This window comes from Galeopterus variegatus, unplaced genomic scaffold (assembly GCF_000696425.1).
Source record: "Galeopterus variegatus unplaced genomic scaffold, G_variegatus-3.0.2 Scaffold426, whole genome shotgun sequence".
NCBI classification, from domain to species: Eukaryota; Metazoa; Chordata; class Mammalia; order Dermoptera; family Cynocephalidae; genus Galeopterus; species Galeopterus variegatus.
The window spans coordinates 648,415-668,594 of record NW_007726537.1 but is presented as its reverse complement, the minus strand read 5'-3'; the positions used below and the strand labels follow the sequence as shown (position 1 = coordinate 668,594).

The 20,180-nt window shown below is 51.9% G+C and overlaps 1 protein-coding gene across 1 annotated transcript in view; it reads left to right on the top strand.

The window, feature by feature from the left end:
• Window positions 1-3,789: 3,789 nt before the first annotated feature.
• Window positions 3,790-20,180, top strand: part of NRG2 (neuregulin 2) — a gene marked incomplete at its 5' end in the record, with an annotated part of 43,009 nt that continues 26,618 nt past the window's right edge. Inside the window, 3 exons of the mRNA XM_008568634.1 lie at window positions 3,790-3,961; window positions 10,302-10,420; window positions 18,996-19,116. Coding sequence (XP_008566856.1) covers window positions 3,790-3,961; window positions 10,302-10,420; window positions 18,996-19,116 — 412 coding nt within the window. The remainder of the gene's footprint in view (window positions 3,962-10,301; window positions 10,421-18,995; window positions 19,117-20,180) is intronic.

Sequence of the window (20,180 nt, the reverse complement as noted above, 5' to 3'; positions counted from 1 at the left end):
AACAGGGGAGGGAACTAGCTGGAGATCAACACTTGACCAAGTGGAAAGATCACTGGGTATCAGCCGAACCTTAGAGCAAGGCCACCCACGCAGATGTGTTCAGTTTGTAACCAGTCATTGAGCTATATACTTACAATATGTGCACTTTCCTGCATACATGTTATATTTCCCCCCCAAAAAAAGTCAGAAAGACCCCTGAGGATCCCTTTAAAACCCACACACGTGGACCCATTCTCACAGGATCTGCCTCAGAATGTCTAGGATGTGTCCCCGGCACCTACTGAAGTTTTAAAGCATTCTGGGCTAAGAACTATGGTAAGAAGTGACTGGGGGCTCCAGGGCAGATGAGGGAGGGTGGGGTTTAAGTAAGGGAAGGACACTGAGTCAGGGCTTCTGTCACACTTAGAATAATGAAGTTCCAGAAAGTTAACAGATTGATAGGTTGATCTGATGCACTAAAACCTCTGAGTGCCAAAAAAAAAAGAACAAGCATTTTAAAATGTGAGAAGTAAGTAACTGGGTGGAAAAACATTGTAGCAAAAGGTTAATAGCCTTAATATTTATAAAGAGCTCATACAGATCAATAAGAAGATGAGCACTCAATAGAAAAACAGACTGTGGACATGAACAGACAATTCAAAAGAAGAAATACAATGAGCCAATACACTTATGAAAAATGTTCAGCCTCATCATTAATCAAATAAATGCAAATGAAAACAACAAAGAGACATTATGTTTTGCCTAGCTAATTGGCAAAGATTAAAGACACGATAATACCCTGTGTTGGTGAGGGTTTGGAAAAAACAGGCATTTTCATTCACTGGGGGGAGCACAAATTGGTGCAACCTTTCCAGAGGGCAATTTGGCAATGTGCAAAGCCGAGGGAGATTGCATACCCTTTGACGCAGCAATTCCGCTTTTAGGAAGATTGCCTTAGGAAATGATTGTGGATAATAATAACAATAATAACTAACCTTTATTAAATGCTCTCTACGTGCCAGGTTCTACACGCATTATCTCATATAATCCTCACAGCCATCATCCCACGAGGTAGGAGCTATTGTTTATCAATCACCTGTATTTTACAGATGAGAAAACCGAGGGGCAAAAGAATTAAGTCAATGACCTGTGGACACAAAGCTAACAAGCATCAAAGCCTGGATTTGAACACAGGCGGTCTGAGTCTGGCGCCATCCTGCCCAGACAGCAGTATACACTAGAGGTGTGCACAGATGAAGCTACAAAGGTGTTCCTCTGGAGTTGTTTGTATTAAGAGGTTGGGGGCATTCTAAATACCCCGCAACAGGAATCAGTTACATAAACTATGATACACCCATACAGGAATAGCATGCAGCCATGAAAAATGATGCTATAGAAAAAAATGTGTGTGTGTGAATACTGAAGGGTTTTTTCTATATGCATAAAAGATCTCTGAAAGGGTGTAAAAGGAACTGATAAAATTGATTGCCTCCTGGAAAGGCAACATGGTCCAAAGTTAGACCAGGACTTGTTTTTTAAGCCATATACTCTTTTTCACTCCTTGAATTTTGAATCGATTATATTATCTTTTAAAATATGCATATATTGGACCGGCCCGGTGGCGCACTGGAGAGTGCGCTGCTTGGGAGGGCGGCGGCGCTCCCGCCGAGGGTTGGGATCCCATGTGGAGACCGGTTCCCGCTCACTGGCTAAGCGTGGTGCGGGCGCAACACGGAGGGTTGCGATCCCGTTGCCGGTCCCCAGTATGGGCGCGACACCGAGAGTTGCGATCCCATTACCGGTCAGTAAAAAAGACAAAAAAAGGAAAATAAAATAAAATATGCATATATCTATAAATATAAACATGTATGAATTATGTTATAGAACTTGTTCCATATAATAGAACTTTATTTCCTTGAAAATGCTACTAACAATTCCAAGAAAAACTTTCAAGGCCCTTACTTAGAGAGTCATACTGAAATCAATAAAGATACTTCTTTAACTGTGTTTACCCACATGTTCTCCAAATCGATCTGCTCATGGAAACCTTTTCTCAAGTAATATCTATTCTCATCTCTCCAGATACTGGTATCTTATAGAATTCAGTTTGGGAAATGCTATTATTAATATTTAATACCAAAATGAAACAGCTACATTGTTTCATTAAATGAAAGAAACATGTTACTGGCACTGATCCATTTTGTTTAAACGTGGTGTGTATGTGTTATTTCTGAGTACTGGGATAACGGATGATTTAGTTTTCTTCTTTTTACCTGTCTATATTTTTTAATTTTCTAAAATGAACAAAATTAATTCACAAGAATGTATGTAGTACATTTTCCTCTGTTCCCTGAACCCCATTCCCATCTATTCCCTACTTACAAGCAGCAGCTCAGGGTTGAGTTCAATGAGGGAACCCCTATCTCTAGCCAGGTCCTCTCACCTGCCTTTCTCCAGAGCCAGCACTGGCCAATTGTCAGAACTCTGAGCTGCCAAGGAAAGGACCAATGGCCTGGACAAGGCCAGTCAGTCTGCACACAACTTGCTGGCCCCAGCATCATGGTCTTCATTCCTCAGAGAGAGATGAGACTGCAAAAGCAGACACCAGCCTGATGCATTGCAGATCCAGATAGATACCTGGGCTTTTTTATGTTAGCTCTGTGGCAGCCTGGCTATGTGGCTCCAGTCAAGTTTCTTAACTGGTCTGAGTCCCGTCTTCACCATCACTGTCGGTATGACACTTGCCTCACAAAGCTCAGGGACCAATGAGAGTGTGCATGAAGGTGTTGCATGTCCTGTAATGGACTATACCAATGGAAATTATTACATACTCCAGAAGGGAGTACTGGCTTGCCCTCATCTTCCTGAGAACAGAGTACTTTTTACTTCTTGTGTTTTAGGTGGTAGGGAGAGGAGCAAGGAGGTGAAGCCTGGGAGACTGGGGCATGTGGAAATACAATGTTGTCTAAGAACAATGGGGAAACTTCTCAGTTTGGCATTTGCAGCTTTGCATCCATGATGGGGCCTATGCCCGCCAGTGTAGCCCATGGCTTGTTACCCCACATGGCCATCCCACTTGTCTCAGTCAAGTCAGCCCACCCACTGGACCACGTGTGGTTCTCCAAAGCCACAGCACTGCCTTGGCCTGCCTCGCCTCTCTCCCTTCTTCCAGTCCCGCCCTTTAGTCTTAGCTGAGTTAGCCCTGCCCCAGCCTGGGTTGGGGTCCCTCCTCTGGGCTCCACCAGTCCCAGCCTTCATGAACCATGCTATGGTGTCGATGCCAGGTTACAGCTCCCTGGCTAAACAGAACTTTCTGAGAGTGAGAGCCGTGTCTGTCCTCCGGTCTGCCCGTGTCCTCTAGGCCCAGCAAATGCCTGGAGTGTTGGGACAGGAGTTAGATCATGAGCACCAAAGACAAGGAGATCTGAGTTTGAATCCCAGTTCCATCACTCCCATTAGGGAAGTGACTTTACCATTCTGAGCCTCAATTTCCCCTTCTGTACGTGAGTTTATTCATTGCAGTGAACTCATGGGGTTATTACGAAGGTTTCATAAGCTAGTATAAAGCTCCTAGTACCATTCCAGGCACAAAGAAAACTCTCCATAAGTAATAGCCGCATTGATATCATTGCAGACTCTTTAATGCTTATTGAATGGAACTAAGAAAGGACATGGGGGTGGGGGTCTCCCAGGCTCACGCCCTCCCTTCCCCCAGTCCAGCCCAAGGACGGTGGCCCTAACCCTCCGCTGCTCATGCTTGGTGTTGTTCCCACCACCACCATGCTTACCTACCTGCCTTGCACCCCACAGCCACCCGGCCCAAGCTGAAGAAGATGAAGAGCCAGACAGGTCAGGTGGGTGAGAAGCAATCGCTGAAGTGCGAGGCAGCTGCCGGTAACCCCCAGCCCTCCTACCGCTGGTTCAAGGATGGCAAGGAGCTCAACCGCAGCCGCGACATTCGCATCAAGTACGGCAATGGCAGGTGAGCAATGTCCACACCACCCCCCATCCAACGAGCTGTCCTCCTTCCTGCAAAGGAGGGGCCTGAGCTGGGCAGAGGCCAGGGCTGTGCTCCCAGACCCACCCATGGGCCCAGTGCCAGCCCCTCTCTCCCGCTCCCCTTCCTTGCCACACCCAGCCTTCTCCCTGCAGCTCTGGGCCCCTCTAGTTACATTGGTCCAGTGTTGCAGACCGTAGACAAGAATTAAGCAAGTAACCTCTCTGGATGGTTGAAGGCAATTTGATTGTTAAAGTCAGCTCTACCAGTGGAAGTCCCTACTTGTCCCTAAAACTTCTCAAAAGACCTGCTACAGTGTCTGAAAGCCCCATCATTTGGCAATCTTTGGTGAAAGACCCTGACTCCAGAATGCCTCTGGGAGGTCACACATGATGATGGGCTTGTTCCTAAGCTTAGCAGACTATCATTTGTCAGAGAGCTAGGTAAGAGGAAAAGGAAAAAACTTTGACGGGCACTGGGGGAGTCTGTATCTCAGACAGTTTTCCCTATGATGTGGGAATTGTCTTTAATCTTGACTTAGTGCTCCAGGGAAATGAATCAGAAGCTCCCTGAGTCTCCAGGCTCTGGAAGACAGCCTCTCTTCCATGTTGGGTTGGTCAGGAAGGGGGCGACAGGAACCAGAGAAGCCAGGAGTCCAAGGGCAGCTCACCACCTCTCTCCTGCCTCTCAAGAACAAGAAGGGGGAAGCCACTGTCTGCCAGCCCTGGATACCAGGTGGGCTTCCCTCTCTGACTGAGGAGTTAGTTCCCCAGCCTTTTCTGCCCCCTCCAGAGTAGCTTACAACTCACTCTTCCTGGCTGTCCTTTTCTTCCTCACCCTTAAATGCAAATAAAGATGATTTTTAAAATGGCCCAGCCTGCCCACCACAGCAAGGGAAGGAAAGAAGGCCGGGCCCCGGCCATTGCTGGTTTGCTGTGTGGCCTCTGCACCTTCATCTCTGGAAACCGCAGAGGAGAATGTGGGAGTCAGGGGCCTGGGAGCTGCTTCCCTTTCTCTGACTCTCCTTCCAAGAGTGGGGAGCAGAGACAACACTGGGCACCCCAGAAAGTAGACCAGGCAGAAAACAAAAAGTCATATAAGAAGAGTTTAGTTTACATCAAACATTTGCAGCTGAGAGAATGCTGCTTCCTGAGAAAACTGCAGTGGCTGGCAGGGATTGGGGGGTCTAGTGTGTCCCCAGTCTACAGTGTTGACAAGTAATTCAGGCTGCCAACCTGCTCGCCTTCTGAGGCCACCCCACCCCTTCCTGCTGGCCTGCTGAGCCTGGCTCCCAGCTGGAGAGGCGAACAGATAGGCTGGGAGCTGAAGTTGTTGGGGCCCCATTTCCCTCTTGTCCTCCCTCTAGAAGATGGCCTTTCCTCAACGTCAGAGACAACAGAAATCAGAGAGAGTGCTCCCCTGTGCTTCTCATTACCCCCAGACACGCCCACAACCTGCCCACCCTCATCACACCCCCACCCCGGGCCACACGCTCACACTCACCCCCACTCTCCCGCACACGTGTACACACACGCCCCCTCAGAGCCCTGGCACCCCTTAACTCACCCCTTCCTCTGGTGACCTCAGCCTCTCTCTCCCTGCCAACAAACCCACCCCTCGCAGCTCCTCTGCGATGCCTTCCCTCCCTGCCGCTGCTTCCTCGGCCTCCCCAAGCAGCCACCCCATCTCGCTTCTCCCCTCTGCCACCAGCGGAGCCGCTGAGGGAGTTACTCTCGTGCCCCCTGACTCCTCACCCTCGTCCCCCACCCACTCTGTCCTGCCAGGATCTGCCTTTAAATACATCCCAACCTCTCTATGGCCGTGGCCCTTGAGAGACCCAGCGATCTCTGAGCTCCCTGGTCCCAGGCCTCCAGGCCTCTCAGCAGCCTTCGGCATGGGACCACCTGCTCCTTTACCCCTGTGGTGCCCATCCTGGTCCTCCTGTGAGTCTGAACACTCAGTCACCATCAATGCTGGAACTTTCCTGTGCTTTAGGCCTCATTCCTCTCCTCCCTCCCTCTCCGCCTGTAGGTGGCTTCACCCTCCCCCAGTTGCTTTAAATATCTGCGACCTCAAGTCTCCATCTCCAGGCTTGATGGCTTTTCTACCTGAGTTGCAGACCCATCCTGCCAGCTAAACATTAGGTACCACCCCTGAGATACCGCACAGACATTTCTGCTTCAGAACGCCCCAAGCTAGCCTCAGCCCCACCTGCACCCCCTGCCTTGCTAAGCTAGCCCTGCCTCTCCTCCTGTGTTCCGCTCTCAGCCAGGACACAACGAGACTCCCTTCTGCTCAACACCTGCCCCCTTGACATCCCTCCAGGTGATGCCACGTCGCTGGAAGGAGGCCCCTTCTCCCTGCCCTGCACATTTCTTACCTGGTCTCCTTGCATTTAGACTCTTTTCCTCCACTCTTGGCCACTCCCCACCTTTTCTGGGCCACAGGACCCTTTGTGAATATATTTCTCCATCTAATATATATGTATTGAGAATCGACCAGGTGCCAGGCACCCTGTTAGAGGCTCGGGATATGCCAATGAGCAAAACAGACATGATCTCTATCTACACGAATCTCTATTCTAGCTTCCAGTATAGAATTTAGTAAAAGCCTCAACCCTTTCTCCAGAAAAAAATGTGCCTTATATACCCCATTTTCCTTGCAATTCTAGAGTTCCCCAGAGTCACTGACCCCCGTGAGTGCCTCATAGGGGATGATCTTTCTAATGTGGAGATCCAATCTTGAGATCTTTAGAGCCAACTCTATGCCAGGTACAGCCCAGGCCTTGTGATCCTTCCAACTGTCCTCTTTCTGGCCTACAAGTCACTGCCCCGCTGCTCCCTGACACTGCTGCACTCCCGACCCCGGTCTTTCCTTTCATAACACTGGACTTGGACCCAGGCTGTTCCCCGTGCTGGCAGCTCCCCTCCCGCTCTTGTCCAAGGCCCAGCCTAAATGTCATGTCTCTGGGATGCCTTCCTAAGCCTTCCAGGCAGCTCTCATTGTCTCCTCCTGTGGTACCTTGGACATGGATTCACTGCGTTGTTGAGGATTCTATCTCTTCTTCTAGCATGAGAGAGCCTCAAAGGTTGGGTCCCCACCCACATACACCCCTTTCTCTCCTGGAGGGCCTGGCAGAGGAGATGTACATTCAGTTTTGAATTGACAAGACACTTGCAGAACTACCCCTCCTCTCCTGGGTGCAGGGTCCCACCAGGCTAGGCAGGAGGCCCTTTGGATTGTCCTGCCTTCTGAACAAGTTACTGTCCTGATTAACTCTCAGTTTCATCTGACAGATGGGTTACCCAGTCCAGAAACAGGGCCTCGTCAGGTCTTCTTCTCCTGGGTATTGTGGATCCCTAAGAGTGTGAAGTGTGCCCCCTGCCACCTACCTGTCAGGGCCCTATCCCATTTGCTGCATTCTGAAACTTCCTCGTCCCACCTGTCCAGCCCCCAGGCTACCAGCAGTGAGTTGTTAGTGGTGGAGGAGTGTGCTGTGATAGGGAACTTCTGATTCCCTGGAACCAAGGTCCCCTTGGAGTGACTCCAAGGGAGCTACCACCTCCACACACTGTCCACCCTCAGGCTATACACAGCTCACCTGGCACAGGGGCCAGAGGCAGGGGCAGGAGCCTCCCTTCTGGCACAATCTTCTCTTTGCTCCCTGCCCACACTGCAGCGGGCTCCCTGGTCCTCCTAGCACTTGGGCTGCTAGGCCACACTGTCTTGGCATCTCCCTTGGCCTGCAGAGACCCCCTCCCCCATGGGTGCTGTCTGTCTGTGTGCCCCACACTGGGACATCTACCCGAGCCTTCCTGTGCCGGAAGAAGACTGTCCCCCCAAGCCCTGGGCACTGGGCCCTCCCCTGCAGAACCGCATGTTCCTTTATTTATGAGGGGCAGGCTGGAACAGGCCCCTCCAGCAGGCAGGGGAGGCAGATACTGAGGAAAATGTGGAGGACAAGGCCGCCCAGATCCCATGCCTGCCAGCAGAGAACCAGCTGGGGAAGGATGAGGGGGGCGACCATCACAGGGGCAGACCTGGGTCAGCATGGTGATGGGCACCAGAGCGCAGCATCCAGACTGCCAGGAAAGCGGAGAGAGTCCTGCATCCTTGGGGCTTCCGACTAGAACTAGGAGTGAGCAGAGAGGGTGTGGTGACCCGAGCTCCTTCAGGGCCTGAGAGACACACAGAACCCCCACTCAGCTCTGACCCAAAGCCCCTTATACCCACTCCCTGGGATCACCAAATAGCTGGTATACCGAGATGCCCTCAGCCTGCAAATCCAGGTGTCGTTTGTTTCTGTCCCCTTGCTTCTGTCTTGTTCCTCCCAGGGGAGGGGCTCTCCCTGAGCCATGTGCCTACCTTCCACAGGTCTCACTCACCTCCATTTGGGGAGCCCTTCCCTGAGTGAGTCTCACTCTGCCTTATCCTGCTACATATGATGTCAGGTCAGGAAATTCCTCTGAATTCAGTTGTGTGTGACAAGGAGGATCTGGCTCTGGGACCCCTATGAATTGACCCCCTGACCCTCAGGTGATCCCTGCCCTGCTTATCCAATGTGCAGGGAAATGAGAGGAGCTTTGTCCCAGGAAGCTAGGCTTTGTGGCATCTAATTAGGCTGGAGCAGGGAAGGAGAAGCTGTCTTAGTCAGAGGGGCCTCCAGGGCTCTGTTTAATGAAGGAAGAAACTTTAATTGACCAAAGAGACTTGTGGGCAGGCACCAGGCCAAGGAGACAGAGACTGGCTTGAACCAGAAAGGTAATATGGTATAGTCAAGCAGTTGTCACCACAACATCAGCAAGGACATCACCACAGCAGTAAGGTCGATTGGCAAGCCAACCTTGCAGCAGCCACGTTTGGGGGATCTTGGGGTGAGGATGTCTGGGAAGAGGCCCACCTCCAGATGCGGAGGCAGAGCCCAGGACAGAGGTCCCCAAAGGACAGGCCCAAACAGTGGTCATGGGCCAGTTTGCATCTCCTCGACCCCTAGCCCAGCCTCTCTGCTCACCTCCCCTAGTCCTTCTTACTGCATCAGCTTCATGACTTGATTTCACATCCCTGGGGCTCAGGGCAATGACAGCTCTACCACCCTACCTCGTGTTCCACCACCTCTCCAACCCACTACACATGTTCTGGGAATCTGGTTAATTCAGCACTAAAAAGAAAAGGAGGTTGCATCATGTAAAGAAATTTTCATGCTACTTCTTGCTTCCCACTGTGGGCCCAGCTGAAGTCCCAGGCTTTATTTGGAGCTCATGCTGGCCCCCAGAAGCACTGGGACAGAGGGAGAGTGGAAGCTGTAAATAGACCCTTGCAGGGTCTAGGCACCCTGGGGTAGATGCAGGGAAACTTCGAGACAAATGGAGAGGTTTGGCCGGAGCTTCAAAAAGAAGAGGGGAACCAGAGCCAGGTGCCCTGGAGTCACAGTACTGGGGGGCCCTGCCCAGTCCTGGCACCACAACTCTCAACATGCAGTGACTGGGTGCAAATCCCTCTCAGAGGGGGCTAGCCCCAGCTTCAGGGTCCAGACATAGCTCGTGTCCTCACCAACTGCAGCTCCTGGTCTCCCTCTACCTTTGCCTTGCTGGGTATCCTTGGGCAAGTTAGGAAGCCCCTCTAGGACTCAGTTTTCCCACCTGTAAGAAGAGGGCACCCAGATTGGCCCTGAGGATCAAGTCAGGATCTTTTTGTTCCCTGAGGTATACAAGCTCCCAGCACACAGAAGGCGCTCAATAAACATTTGTTGAATGAATGAATGAATGAAACAAAAGCCCCTTGGCAAGGACACAGAGTGCCCCTTAATGGCAGGGCTGATTTGAAGGCGGGGAGAGCCACAGGTTTGGACTGGGAGTCTGGGCACAGTTGTCATGGGAACCTGTCAGAACAGCTCTCCCGGGTACCTGGGAATAGGCCTTGCATATCCGGAGTGACAGGTTGCCGCTTCTAAGGGAAGGCTGAGGCAACTGGGAAGGAGGGAGGTGCCCATGTGACTTCCTTAGAGGTCTAGCTTTCCTCCCCCAGAAAAATATTACAAAGAAGACCCAGCCCTAGAAAAGTGGATATGAGTCTTCCTAGACTTAGAGCCTGTGCGTGGCCACTCGGCCCGTCCTGTGTTGTCCTGAGGGCCCAGGTCTCCCTCCAGCTTCAGGGATTCCATATTCCACCTGGACCTCAGAGATGGCTGGTCTGATTAAACCTACTTCCCTTCCAACCTGCACAGCCATTGTGGCTCTGTGGGGAGAGGTGACCGCTGGGTGACCGCTGGGGAGCCACAGCTGGCCCTGGATCATGCCTCTTCCCCTCTGATCCCCTCCCTAACCAGAAAGAACTCACGACTACAGTTCAACAAGGTGAAGGTGGAGGACGCTGGGGAATATGTCTGCGAGGCCGAGAACATCCTGGGGAAGGACACTGTCCGGGGCCGGCTCCACGTCAACAGCGGTAGGTGGCCCCCCGACAAAGGGAAGGGTCTTAGAGGGGTTTGGCAGGGTGGGCCAGTTGCCCCCCAGCCCTGGGGAGGCCCGCACATGATCCATCTTGCACCAACTCCCCTCCCTCCTGCGGCTGCCATATCAAGCCCAAGATCTCAGCCGATTCAGAGAAATGCAGTCGAAGCATAAATGTTTAGCTTTGTTATCTGGGCCTGGAAGAGCCGCCAGCTCTCATTTTAAATACCCTGAAAACTAAATATTTTGAAATCAAGAGGTGGGGGTGGGGGGAAAGATATTTTTAGAAGGCAATTATGGGAGGCTGGGCTGCCAGGAGCGGGTAGGGGAGAGGCGGGCCCGGGGCGTGTGCAGCTGCCTGCCTGCTGCCTGAGTACTGGGCACCTGAGCCCAGGCAGCTCACCACTGGGCCAGGGGGAGGAGGCTCCTGGGGCCCCCAGGGGCAGCCTCTGTTCAGGGATGGCAGACCCCTCCCCAGCAGGTCTTCCTCTCTCCTTGAACACTTGCAAGGTCAGGAGCTCAGGGCACTCCTTAGCTTCTTGTCTCTGCAGTGGCAGATCCAGTTTCAGAGCAGAAGCCGAATTCCTTCTGGGCTATCCTCTCAGCCCTGGTTCTTCCTCTCGACTGGGAAGTTGCCTCTCCTCTCTGCCCAAGCTGCCTGTCCTCAGGCAGTGCCCCCTCCACTCTAGTCCTCCTACTCCAAATCCCACAGATCACTTTCCTCTCAACACTCACAGACTGAGCATACCATTTGGCTACTCATTTATTGGGGTTCACTTCCAGTCCTGCCCCATCCCCAAATCTAATCCTGTATCTGTCGTCACCTGCCTGTACTCCCACCAGATAGCCTTCCAGTACTCCCTAAACACAGCTTCATCTGAAAGAGAACTCATAGTATTCCCTGTCCTAGGACCCTCAGATGAAAACCCAGCTCAGACCCTGCCTGTCCTGTATTGGGTCAGGGACGCCCCTGGTCTCCCAGCCTCTTGGCTCTTGGGCTCCCTTGCTGCTGTGTCTAATGAATCCGCATCTCTGTGTCCTGGTCAGTCTTCTTACTGATCTTGCTCACACCTGTCTCTTTCACTCCAACCCCACCTCAAGCACAAACCTGGCTCAGTTTCATCCCTACTCACCTAAATCAGAGCAGGGCCTCTTAAGGCGCCCTCATCCTGTCATACCCCTGCCCCATGGAGCCACAGAACCAGACTTGGTTCTCACCAATCTGACCCAAAGGATCCTTCCAACCCTAGCCACAGTTGGTCCCCTTTGTGTCTTTCTCCTGTGCCACCTGTCCCACTGCAGTGTCACTCACAGCTCATGCCCCACTCCTGGGGTATGTCTTGGTCAACCATGGTCTGGTGGCAGCTCTTGAATTCTGACCTCAGATCATTCTTTAACTCTCACACTGTTGCTGAACTCTCTCTGTGGGTGTGCCCTCCCGGTGGAGTTGTGAGCTTCAGCAGTGGGGGGCACAGGGACAATGCCCTCTCCCTGGGAGTTACAGCAATAGCTACAATGTACTAAGCCAGGCTCTGCATTATCTCATGAACCCTTACTCCAGCGCAGAATGTATTTTATCAATTATGAGAACCTCAGAGAGGTTAAATATTTTGCCCAAAGTCAAACAGCTAGTTAGTGATGGAGCTGTACAATGTAAAAGTAGCTGGCAAACACTAGCCTGTAAGCTCCATGGAGCTGTGTCTACCCTGTTTACTACTCTAGCCTCAGGGCCTAGCACAGTGCCTGGCTCATACAGGTGCCTGGTAAACACCTTATAAAAGAACTGATAGCCTGCTTCAAGGTCTTTATGCCTTCTACATGTCCCAGCCTGGGTATGGAAGCAGTGGGGGTACTTGGGCCGAAGCTTCTCTGAACCTGTCCCAAACCTGGGAAACTGGGTGGTGCCTGGGGTCTAGCACCTGCTGCCTCTGCCATAGTGGGCAGACATTTTCAAATCCACTTTGGTTTTGGGTTTCCTGTTTTACTAGTCAAGATTTTCTTGGTTAGAAATGACAAGAACCCAACTTAAACCTACATTAAGGAATTTGTCTATTGACTTATAATACTGGGAAGTCCAGAGGTAGGACTGGCCCCAGACATGACAGAGCCCAAGAACTCAGAGGATGAGTGGGGACACTTTCTCCTACTGTGTGTAGGCCTCATTCTTTCCTACTGTACAAGGGGCTCCTCTCATATTTGGGGAATGGAGTGGGAGGAGGAGTTCATGGCCTCAGTCAGCTCCAGGTTTACATCATCCCAGCCTGCCACCCAGAGAAAAGAGATAGCTTTGTCTCTGTGTTGGTACATACAATCACAAGATGTATTCTTACCAACCCTGCATGGATCATGTGTGCAGCACTGTGCTTGGGAGGGTGGGGTCATCTTTGCCAGGCCTATGCATGTGCAGAGGGGTAATTGAGAGGCAAGGTATTGAGACTGAGGGTCTTGCCAGAACTACATGGAGAATAGCATCCGTCTAGGGCTGCTGTTTGCAGAAGAAGAGGGAAGGGCTGCCATGCAGAAAACCACAGTAGTGCCCTCTCTCCTGCACAGGGCTTGGGGCATGAGGCTGGAGAAGTTTGTGAGACCTCTCAGATAAGCTGCAGTCCCACCCCACATGCGGGCTCCTGTCCGCACTCAGCAGGCCACACTCTGATCAGTTTGGGAGTCAGACAGTGGAGCTTTTGGGCTGGGCACTGAGGGCAGCTCTGGAATCCCGCTTTCCACAGGGTTCCTTGCCTCCTTGTCCCTCCAGCCCGGCAGCAGGGCGGCAGAGCGGAGCAGCGGGAAGAGAGTTCAGGGATGGGGTCTACTTCCAGCTCTATGTCCTGCAACCCTGAGCAAGTTACTCCACCTCCCTAGCCTTTGGTTTTCCCATCTTGGGGCTGAGCTGGATGATCTTGAAGCCCCTTCCCCCTAAAATTCTGAGATTCTGAGTTTGATGTTGAGGCTGATGTCCTGTACACTTAACCAACACATGCGCGTGCACACCCACACCCACACACATACACACACACACACCCCTACACCTCTCTTCTCCTGCCCTGAGCAGTCCATGGCAGGCAAGAGCCTACCCTTGATGTGGGGACCAGGAGTGGACACACTGCAGGGGACCAGAAGACCCCCACTGGGGACATTCTCCCAGGCAGAGACGCCTGGGCTCCTTGTTTACCTGCAGAACCCAGGAGACCTACAGCAACCACACCCTGGGGAGGCGGCGGAGGGCGGGCAGCGGGCAGCTGTGCCTGCCCCCCTCTGACTCATCCCAAGGTGGGTTGGCTTGGCCCGCCCCGGCCCCAGGGAAGCCAGGGCTGCAGGAGTGGGGCAGCCAGAAGAGGGCATGGGAGGGAGGGTCATCAAGGAGCAGTGGCTGCTCCAGGGGCATCACTCTGGCTCTTGGATGGCTACTGCTCTGTTCCAGGGAGCCCAGTGCTCCCTCCCCAAGTCAGAGCAGGCCTTCCTTATACCTTCTCAGCACACCAGAGGCTTCCTGTCTCCCTGAGCTGGCTGGGAGGAGGAGGAGTCTACAGGAAGTTTGTGGTGCTTGTAACAAAAGTCAGCTTGGTCCAACCCACTTCTGAGTTAGAAAAACCAGCTGCCTCATCCCAGGTGAAAGTGAACTGGGAAATGTCCTGAGGTAGCTGTACCAGTCCCAGGATGTTAGGTTTTGCCCCAGAGGGCAGATAGGTTTGACCTGGGGTGTCACAAAACCATGGAAGCCCTGGAGAGGCCTCTGGGTCTGTCCCTTACCCAAAGGCATTAAAAGCTACCTGTTTAAACACACACACACACAAACACACATATATGTGCACCCTCACTCATGTATTCAGCAAGCGCTTATTTAGCAACACCCTGCTCTGAGCTCTGGAAACTCACAGTCTTGTCTCCCAACAAAATTCTTCACATGGCAGGAAGCTAAAACCTGCATTCAAAAGTGTCTGCCTTTTGTAACAAGCTGAAGCAGCAGAATAGGTGACTTGAGCAAAGGGAAAGGGGCTACTGCACAGGAGGAAGGGAGCCTCGATGGATGAAGTGGCACCTGGTCCGGGCCTTGAAGGATGAGCAGAGGCTTCCTCCTGAACCAGGGAGAAAAGCAGCTGCAGGACGGGGCAATAGGGAGAGCCATCTCCACATCAGTTCCCACCCTGGCCCATTCCCACTCCTCAAGGGCCCCAGTCAACTCACTCATACCAAGGCACTAATGGCAAATAAAGACTTCCTGCGTCTACCCCTCCCAGGCATTTTTTAAATTAATTTTTTGATATATAATTCATATACCATTAAATTCACCCTTTCACAATTCACAATTCAGTAGTTTTTAGTATATTCACAAAGTTGTGTAATTATCACCACCAACTCCAGAACATTTTCATCACCCCAAAAAGAAACCCCGTACCCATTAGCAGTCACTCCATCTCTCCCTCCCTGTAGCCCCTAGCAACCACTAATCTACTTTATGTCTTTATGGACTCACTTATTCTGGACAGTTCACATAAATAGAATTATACAATATGTGGCCTTTTGTGACTGGCTTCTTCTACTTAACACAATGTTTTCAAGGTTCATCCGTGTTGTAGCATGTATCAGTACTTCATTTCTTATAGCTAAATAATATTCCACTGTATGAATATACCACATTTTATTTATTCATTCATCCATTTGGATTTTTGGGTCACTTGGTTTGTTTCCACATTTCAGCTATTATGCATAATGTTGCTATGGACCTTCGTGTACAAGTTTTTGTGTATATGCATATTTTTAATTTCTTGGAGATATAACTAGGAGTGAAATTTCTGAGGCACATGGTAATTCTACATTTAATATTTTTAGGAACTAACAAACTGTTTTCCAAAGCAGCTGCACCATTTTACATTCCCCCCAGCAGTGAATGAGGGTCCAGTTTCCCCACATTTTCACCACCACTTGCTATTGTCCATCTTTTTTATTCTAGCCATCCTAATGGGTGTGAAGTGGTATCTCTTTGTGGTTTTGATTTTTCATATTCCTAATGAACTCTCAGGAATATTTGCATTTAATAGGAAACAATCCTTTAATGTACAGAAAATATATTGTCAGCCAAGGATACCATCTGGGAGCAGAAGGCACTTTTCTCTAAAGAATCAGATATGAAGTTGCCCATTCATTCAGTAAATATTTGTTAAGCACCTGTTGTGTGCCAGGCAATGCTAGACATTGGTGTCAGTGGTAAACACAACAGCCTTGGCTCCTTTCCTAATGGAGCTTACATTCTCATGGAGGAGCTAAACATTAAACAGTTAATAATCACATACCTGCTCATTTAATGATGTTAGAATAAGTACTACAAATGGAAGCATATGAAGCTAAGAGGAGTGAGGTAGGAGCCTGCCCAGCTTGAGAAGTCAGGAGAGGCCTCTCTGATACACTGATATTTTGAACATCCTGGCCAGGAGAGCACCTGGCTTGTTAGAGGAGCTGGACTAAGATGGGTATAGACTGAATATACCAAAAGAGAGGGATAGGAGATGAAGCAGGAGCGGGGGAGGCCCAGATTAGACCTGGGGAGGAGTTGAGGGCTTTATTCTGAGTGCAGATGGAAGCCATTGGAGAGCTTTGATAATGGAAGGGATTGATCCATCTGACATATTTTAAAGAGCACTGTGGCTGCTATGAAGCAAAAAGGTTAGGGATGAGGCAAGAATGAGAGCAGATTGACCAGTGAGGAGGTTGTCGTGGTCAGTCAAGAAAGAGACAGTGGTGGCCTGGACTAGGGCAGGGAGTAGTGAGACATGGATGGAGTCTCTTGAGGAGGTAGAAATGGCAACCCTTGTATTATGGGGAATAAAGGAGAATGAGAAATAAAAGATTTCTCTAGGTCTTTGGTTTTTGCAATTTGGCCACTGAGATATGGAAAACTGGAGAAGAAGGGGTTGGGGCACATGACTGGGAGCCCAGTTTTGGACATGTTGAGTCTGTGAGCCAAGCGGAGGTGTCAAGGGAGCAGCCAGCCTCTGCAACATAGAGTCCGTATGTCACGTTCGCTTCTCCAAACACAGGAGAACACAGTGAAGATGTACAGATATGCTGACAAGGGAGTGTAGACTTGTGCCCTGGGAGCCCACGTGTGCCAGAGCAGCATAACTACACCACAGCATGCACACACTTCCTCAGTGTGAAGCTCTTCCTGGAGTGTGGCTTCACCACCACAGAGTTGGGCTGTGCTACCCAAGAAGCTCCTGCCATTACAGAGGAGTGGCCTTTTGGAGGTGGAAAGGCCTGTGGTCACTGTCCCCCACATCCTCTGTGACTAGGTGCCCTCTTGTTCTCCCTTTGTGTCTTTCTGGGGCCCCAGCCTAGTCTCCATGATGACATGGTGCTGGCAGCCCAGGTTCAATGCAACACAGATGGGAGTCCCATCTTTCTTCAGAAGTGTCCTCTGCCTCCCAAGATCTTGATGAGCACAGACATTTATGTGTGACCAGCCAAAGTGTATAGCTGTGGTCTCTGCCACCTGAGTATCCTTGCTATTGTAACCTGCTCACTCGATTTGGGTGGAACAATGAGGGCTCAGTGGTGGGCAGTCCCTGCCACCCGTGGCTGCAGAGGGAGTCAACCTGAGCCTGGCAGGTCTGGGCTGAAGTTTCTCTGGCTTAGCCAAGGTCCCCAGGAGGACCCAGGCCAGTGGTCCACACCGTGTTTGCACTCATCTCCTGATGTCAAGCCTTGGTGCTGACGTGTTCTTCCACCAGCAGCTGGGTGGCTGGTGAAAAAGCACAACTAGGGGTCAGGAACCAGGAGGCCTTGTCACAACATACACTGTGACTCTAGACAGTCACTTTGCCATCCTCTTTCTTTACTCCTTTGCAATGCAACTGAAGGGCAAGACAGCTGGAGGGTCCTCCCAGCTGCAGGATTTTACAACTTGTAGGTGTGGTCTCCTCAGCTGTTTCTCTTCTCTGTCCCTTTCTTAGTTCCCTGGGTCTCAATGACCCAGAAGTGGGGCAGAGACCAGCAGGAGGCTTCCTCTCCCAGCCAGCATGTGGGTGCCAGCTGGGTTAGGGCTTGAGCACAGGAGACCTCAGCACAGTGGAGCTCAAGAGTGCCAGTTCAGCAGCAGGCATGGTGTGGAGGGGAAGGTGGGAGCTGGCTCTGCCCGCTGGGTTTTATCAGAGAGCTCCTCAGACATATACAGAGGCAGAGCTGTGTATACACTGCAGTCCCCCGCGCTCCATCTGTCTCCCCACATGTCTAAACAGTGAGGGCGCCAAGTGCCTGCCCTCCTCCTCTCATCCTCCACCCCCATTGCTGAGGGGAGCAGTGGGGACTCAGTACCCCTGAGGAGACAGGACCAGCCAAGGTGGGTCGGGCCACCTCAATCAGGAGGCCACTGCTAGGTGGGAGCGAGAGGCCCTCAGAGCCCCGGAGAGCTGAGGCGGGAGTAGGAACCCGTTTCCGCTGCTCAATCTGGACACACAGACTGGGGCATTATCTTACAGATGAATACTGATGTTTGGGGCAAGAATTTCCACTTGAAACCAGCTTTCTGGATGCCATCCCCAATGGGGGAGCAGAGCGTTATTTTCCCTTCTCTGACGAATATGATCAATCGGATGTGAAGGCTGTTAGCAGGCCTAAAGCCCAGTCTTGCTCTCACCCAGTTTTCACATCCCAGCTGCCCCCCACCCTGTCCCCAGCCCTATCTCCTCCCCAGCACCCTGAAGCCCATGATTTATAGCCTGGACTGTCCCGGGCCTGGAGGCTCTCTCCAGAGGCGACAACTGACTATGTTGAGGAGGGGGACTGCCTGGCCTGGGGGATGCAGAGAAGACCTTGGATGCTTTATGGAGATGGGACATAGTGGCCTTCATAGTATTCCTGGGAGCCTTGGAGCCAGTCCAGCCCCTGGGAGAAAACGGGGAGGGTAGAAGCTAGGGTCCCCCCACACCTCCCCAGACCTTAAGAAATGACAATGTCCACAAGGTTTCACTCCTCTCACAGCCCTAGTCCATGTGAGAGCCTGAGCAGTGCAAACGGATGTAGGTGTCTCCTCCCTGCACCATCTCCTGACTTTGCTCCCCATGTTAGACATCAGCTTCTCCTCCAGCTGCAGTGAAGCCCCCAGTAAGACAGGCAGGGAAGGGGAGTGGCAGGCCCTTATTCCAGCAGAGGAAGCAGTTTCTGCCCTCTTCTCACCTCCTCCGAAAGAAGAAAACCTTCCTGGCCTGTGGATGTTTGCCCAGAGCATGAGTACAGGATCGCAGTGGGCCGGAGCTCACAGTGGCCTCCCCTTCACCTTGTTGGTGACTGGGAAGGACCATGAGACCTTCCCTCCCCAGACCTTCCTGCAGTCTCTGGTGATCTTCCAGTTTTGAGATGGGCCATCAAGGGCCATGAAGGAGGTGATTCCTGGGGACCAGAGGTGGTCTCAGTGGGTCATCGGCACATGTCTCTCATACCCCCAGTGAGCACCACTCTGTCATCGTGGTCGGGGCATGTTTTGAGATGGGCCATCAAGGGCCATGAAGGAGGTGATTCCTGGGGACCAGAGGTGGTCTCGGTGGGTCATCGGCACATGTCTCTCATACCCCCAGTGAGCACCACTCTGTCATCGTGGTCGGGGCACGCCAGGAAGTGCAACGAGACAGCCAAGTCCTATTGTGTCAATGGAGGCGTCTGCTACTACATTGAGGGCATCAACCAGCTCTCCTGCAAGTAAGTGACCAGTGGGGGTGGGCAGGGGCAAGGGCGGGGAGGAGACGCTGGGGCAGAAGTGGAGGGCTCTAGGAAAAGTGGGCTTCAAGCCGCTAATAGGGGGTCCCCGGGGGTATAGACAGGGAGGTTTGCCCACTTCCTAGCCCTTTCCTGGAATATAAGGAGATGTAAGCTCTAAAGGGCACAGGGGCTTCTGTAGTCCCAGTTTCTCAGGCCCCTACCTGCCCATCTCCTGATGTCCACTCTTTCACCAACACCCTTCAGGGAGATGGGGATGCCAGTCTATGCCCTGGGCACTGGATTCTCTCTCTCTCTATTTCTCTCTCTCTCCCCCCTCTTCCCCCCATTTCTTAGCAACTCTCTAAACTTTGTTCTTGATGAACATGTCCCAGGCTGCATCTTCCCCCATGGTGAGGAGCCCAGCAGGGTCAGATAGAGCACGGGTTCCAGAGTCCTTGCAGTTGAGTGTCCTGCTCCCATAGTCTTGAGGGGAGAAAAGGGGTCTGCCCAGAACCCACTGCTGACCTCGGCATCTGGCTTAGGGTCCCCAGTGTCCAAATATGTCCTGGGTGCTACCTGTGCCCCTTCAGCCCCTAGCCTCCTCTCTATGGCATGAGAGGACACCAGCGAGGACACTACTCTGGGTGTGGCTCAATGGGGGAGGTCAGGGCAGAGGAGAGGCTCAAGTCAGAGTCTCTCTGCCTCCCCAAGGGCCAGAGCCTGCTCACCAGCCAGGCAGGGTGGACCCAGTAGGAACTCTAAGGATCTCAGAACCACCAGCTCCCCATAGCAAGTAGAGCAGGTGGGCACGTGGCAATCAGGAAGGGCAGCTGGGCCCACAGTGCCCCTGTGGCAGATTCTCTGGTGGCCATGTGAGGAGGAGGAAGGGAGCTTGGTGAGGGAAGTAAAGGCTCTGGCCAGCTCTCAGGGAGGAGAGGGAGGAAGGCCTAGTTAACAACTTCAGCGTCTCAACCATCCCAAGTCTAGAGCCCCAGGAAGGTGCCAAAGCTGCCCCATTCCCATGGCATCTGGGCACAGGCCACCAGAGTATTGATGGCGATTCA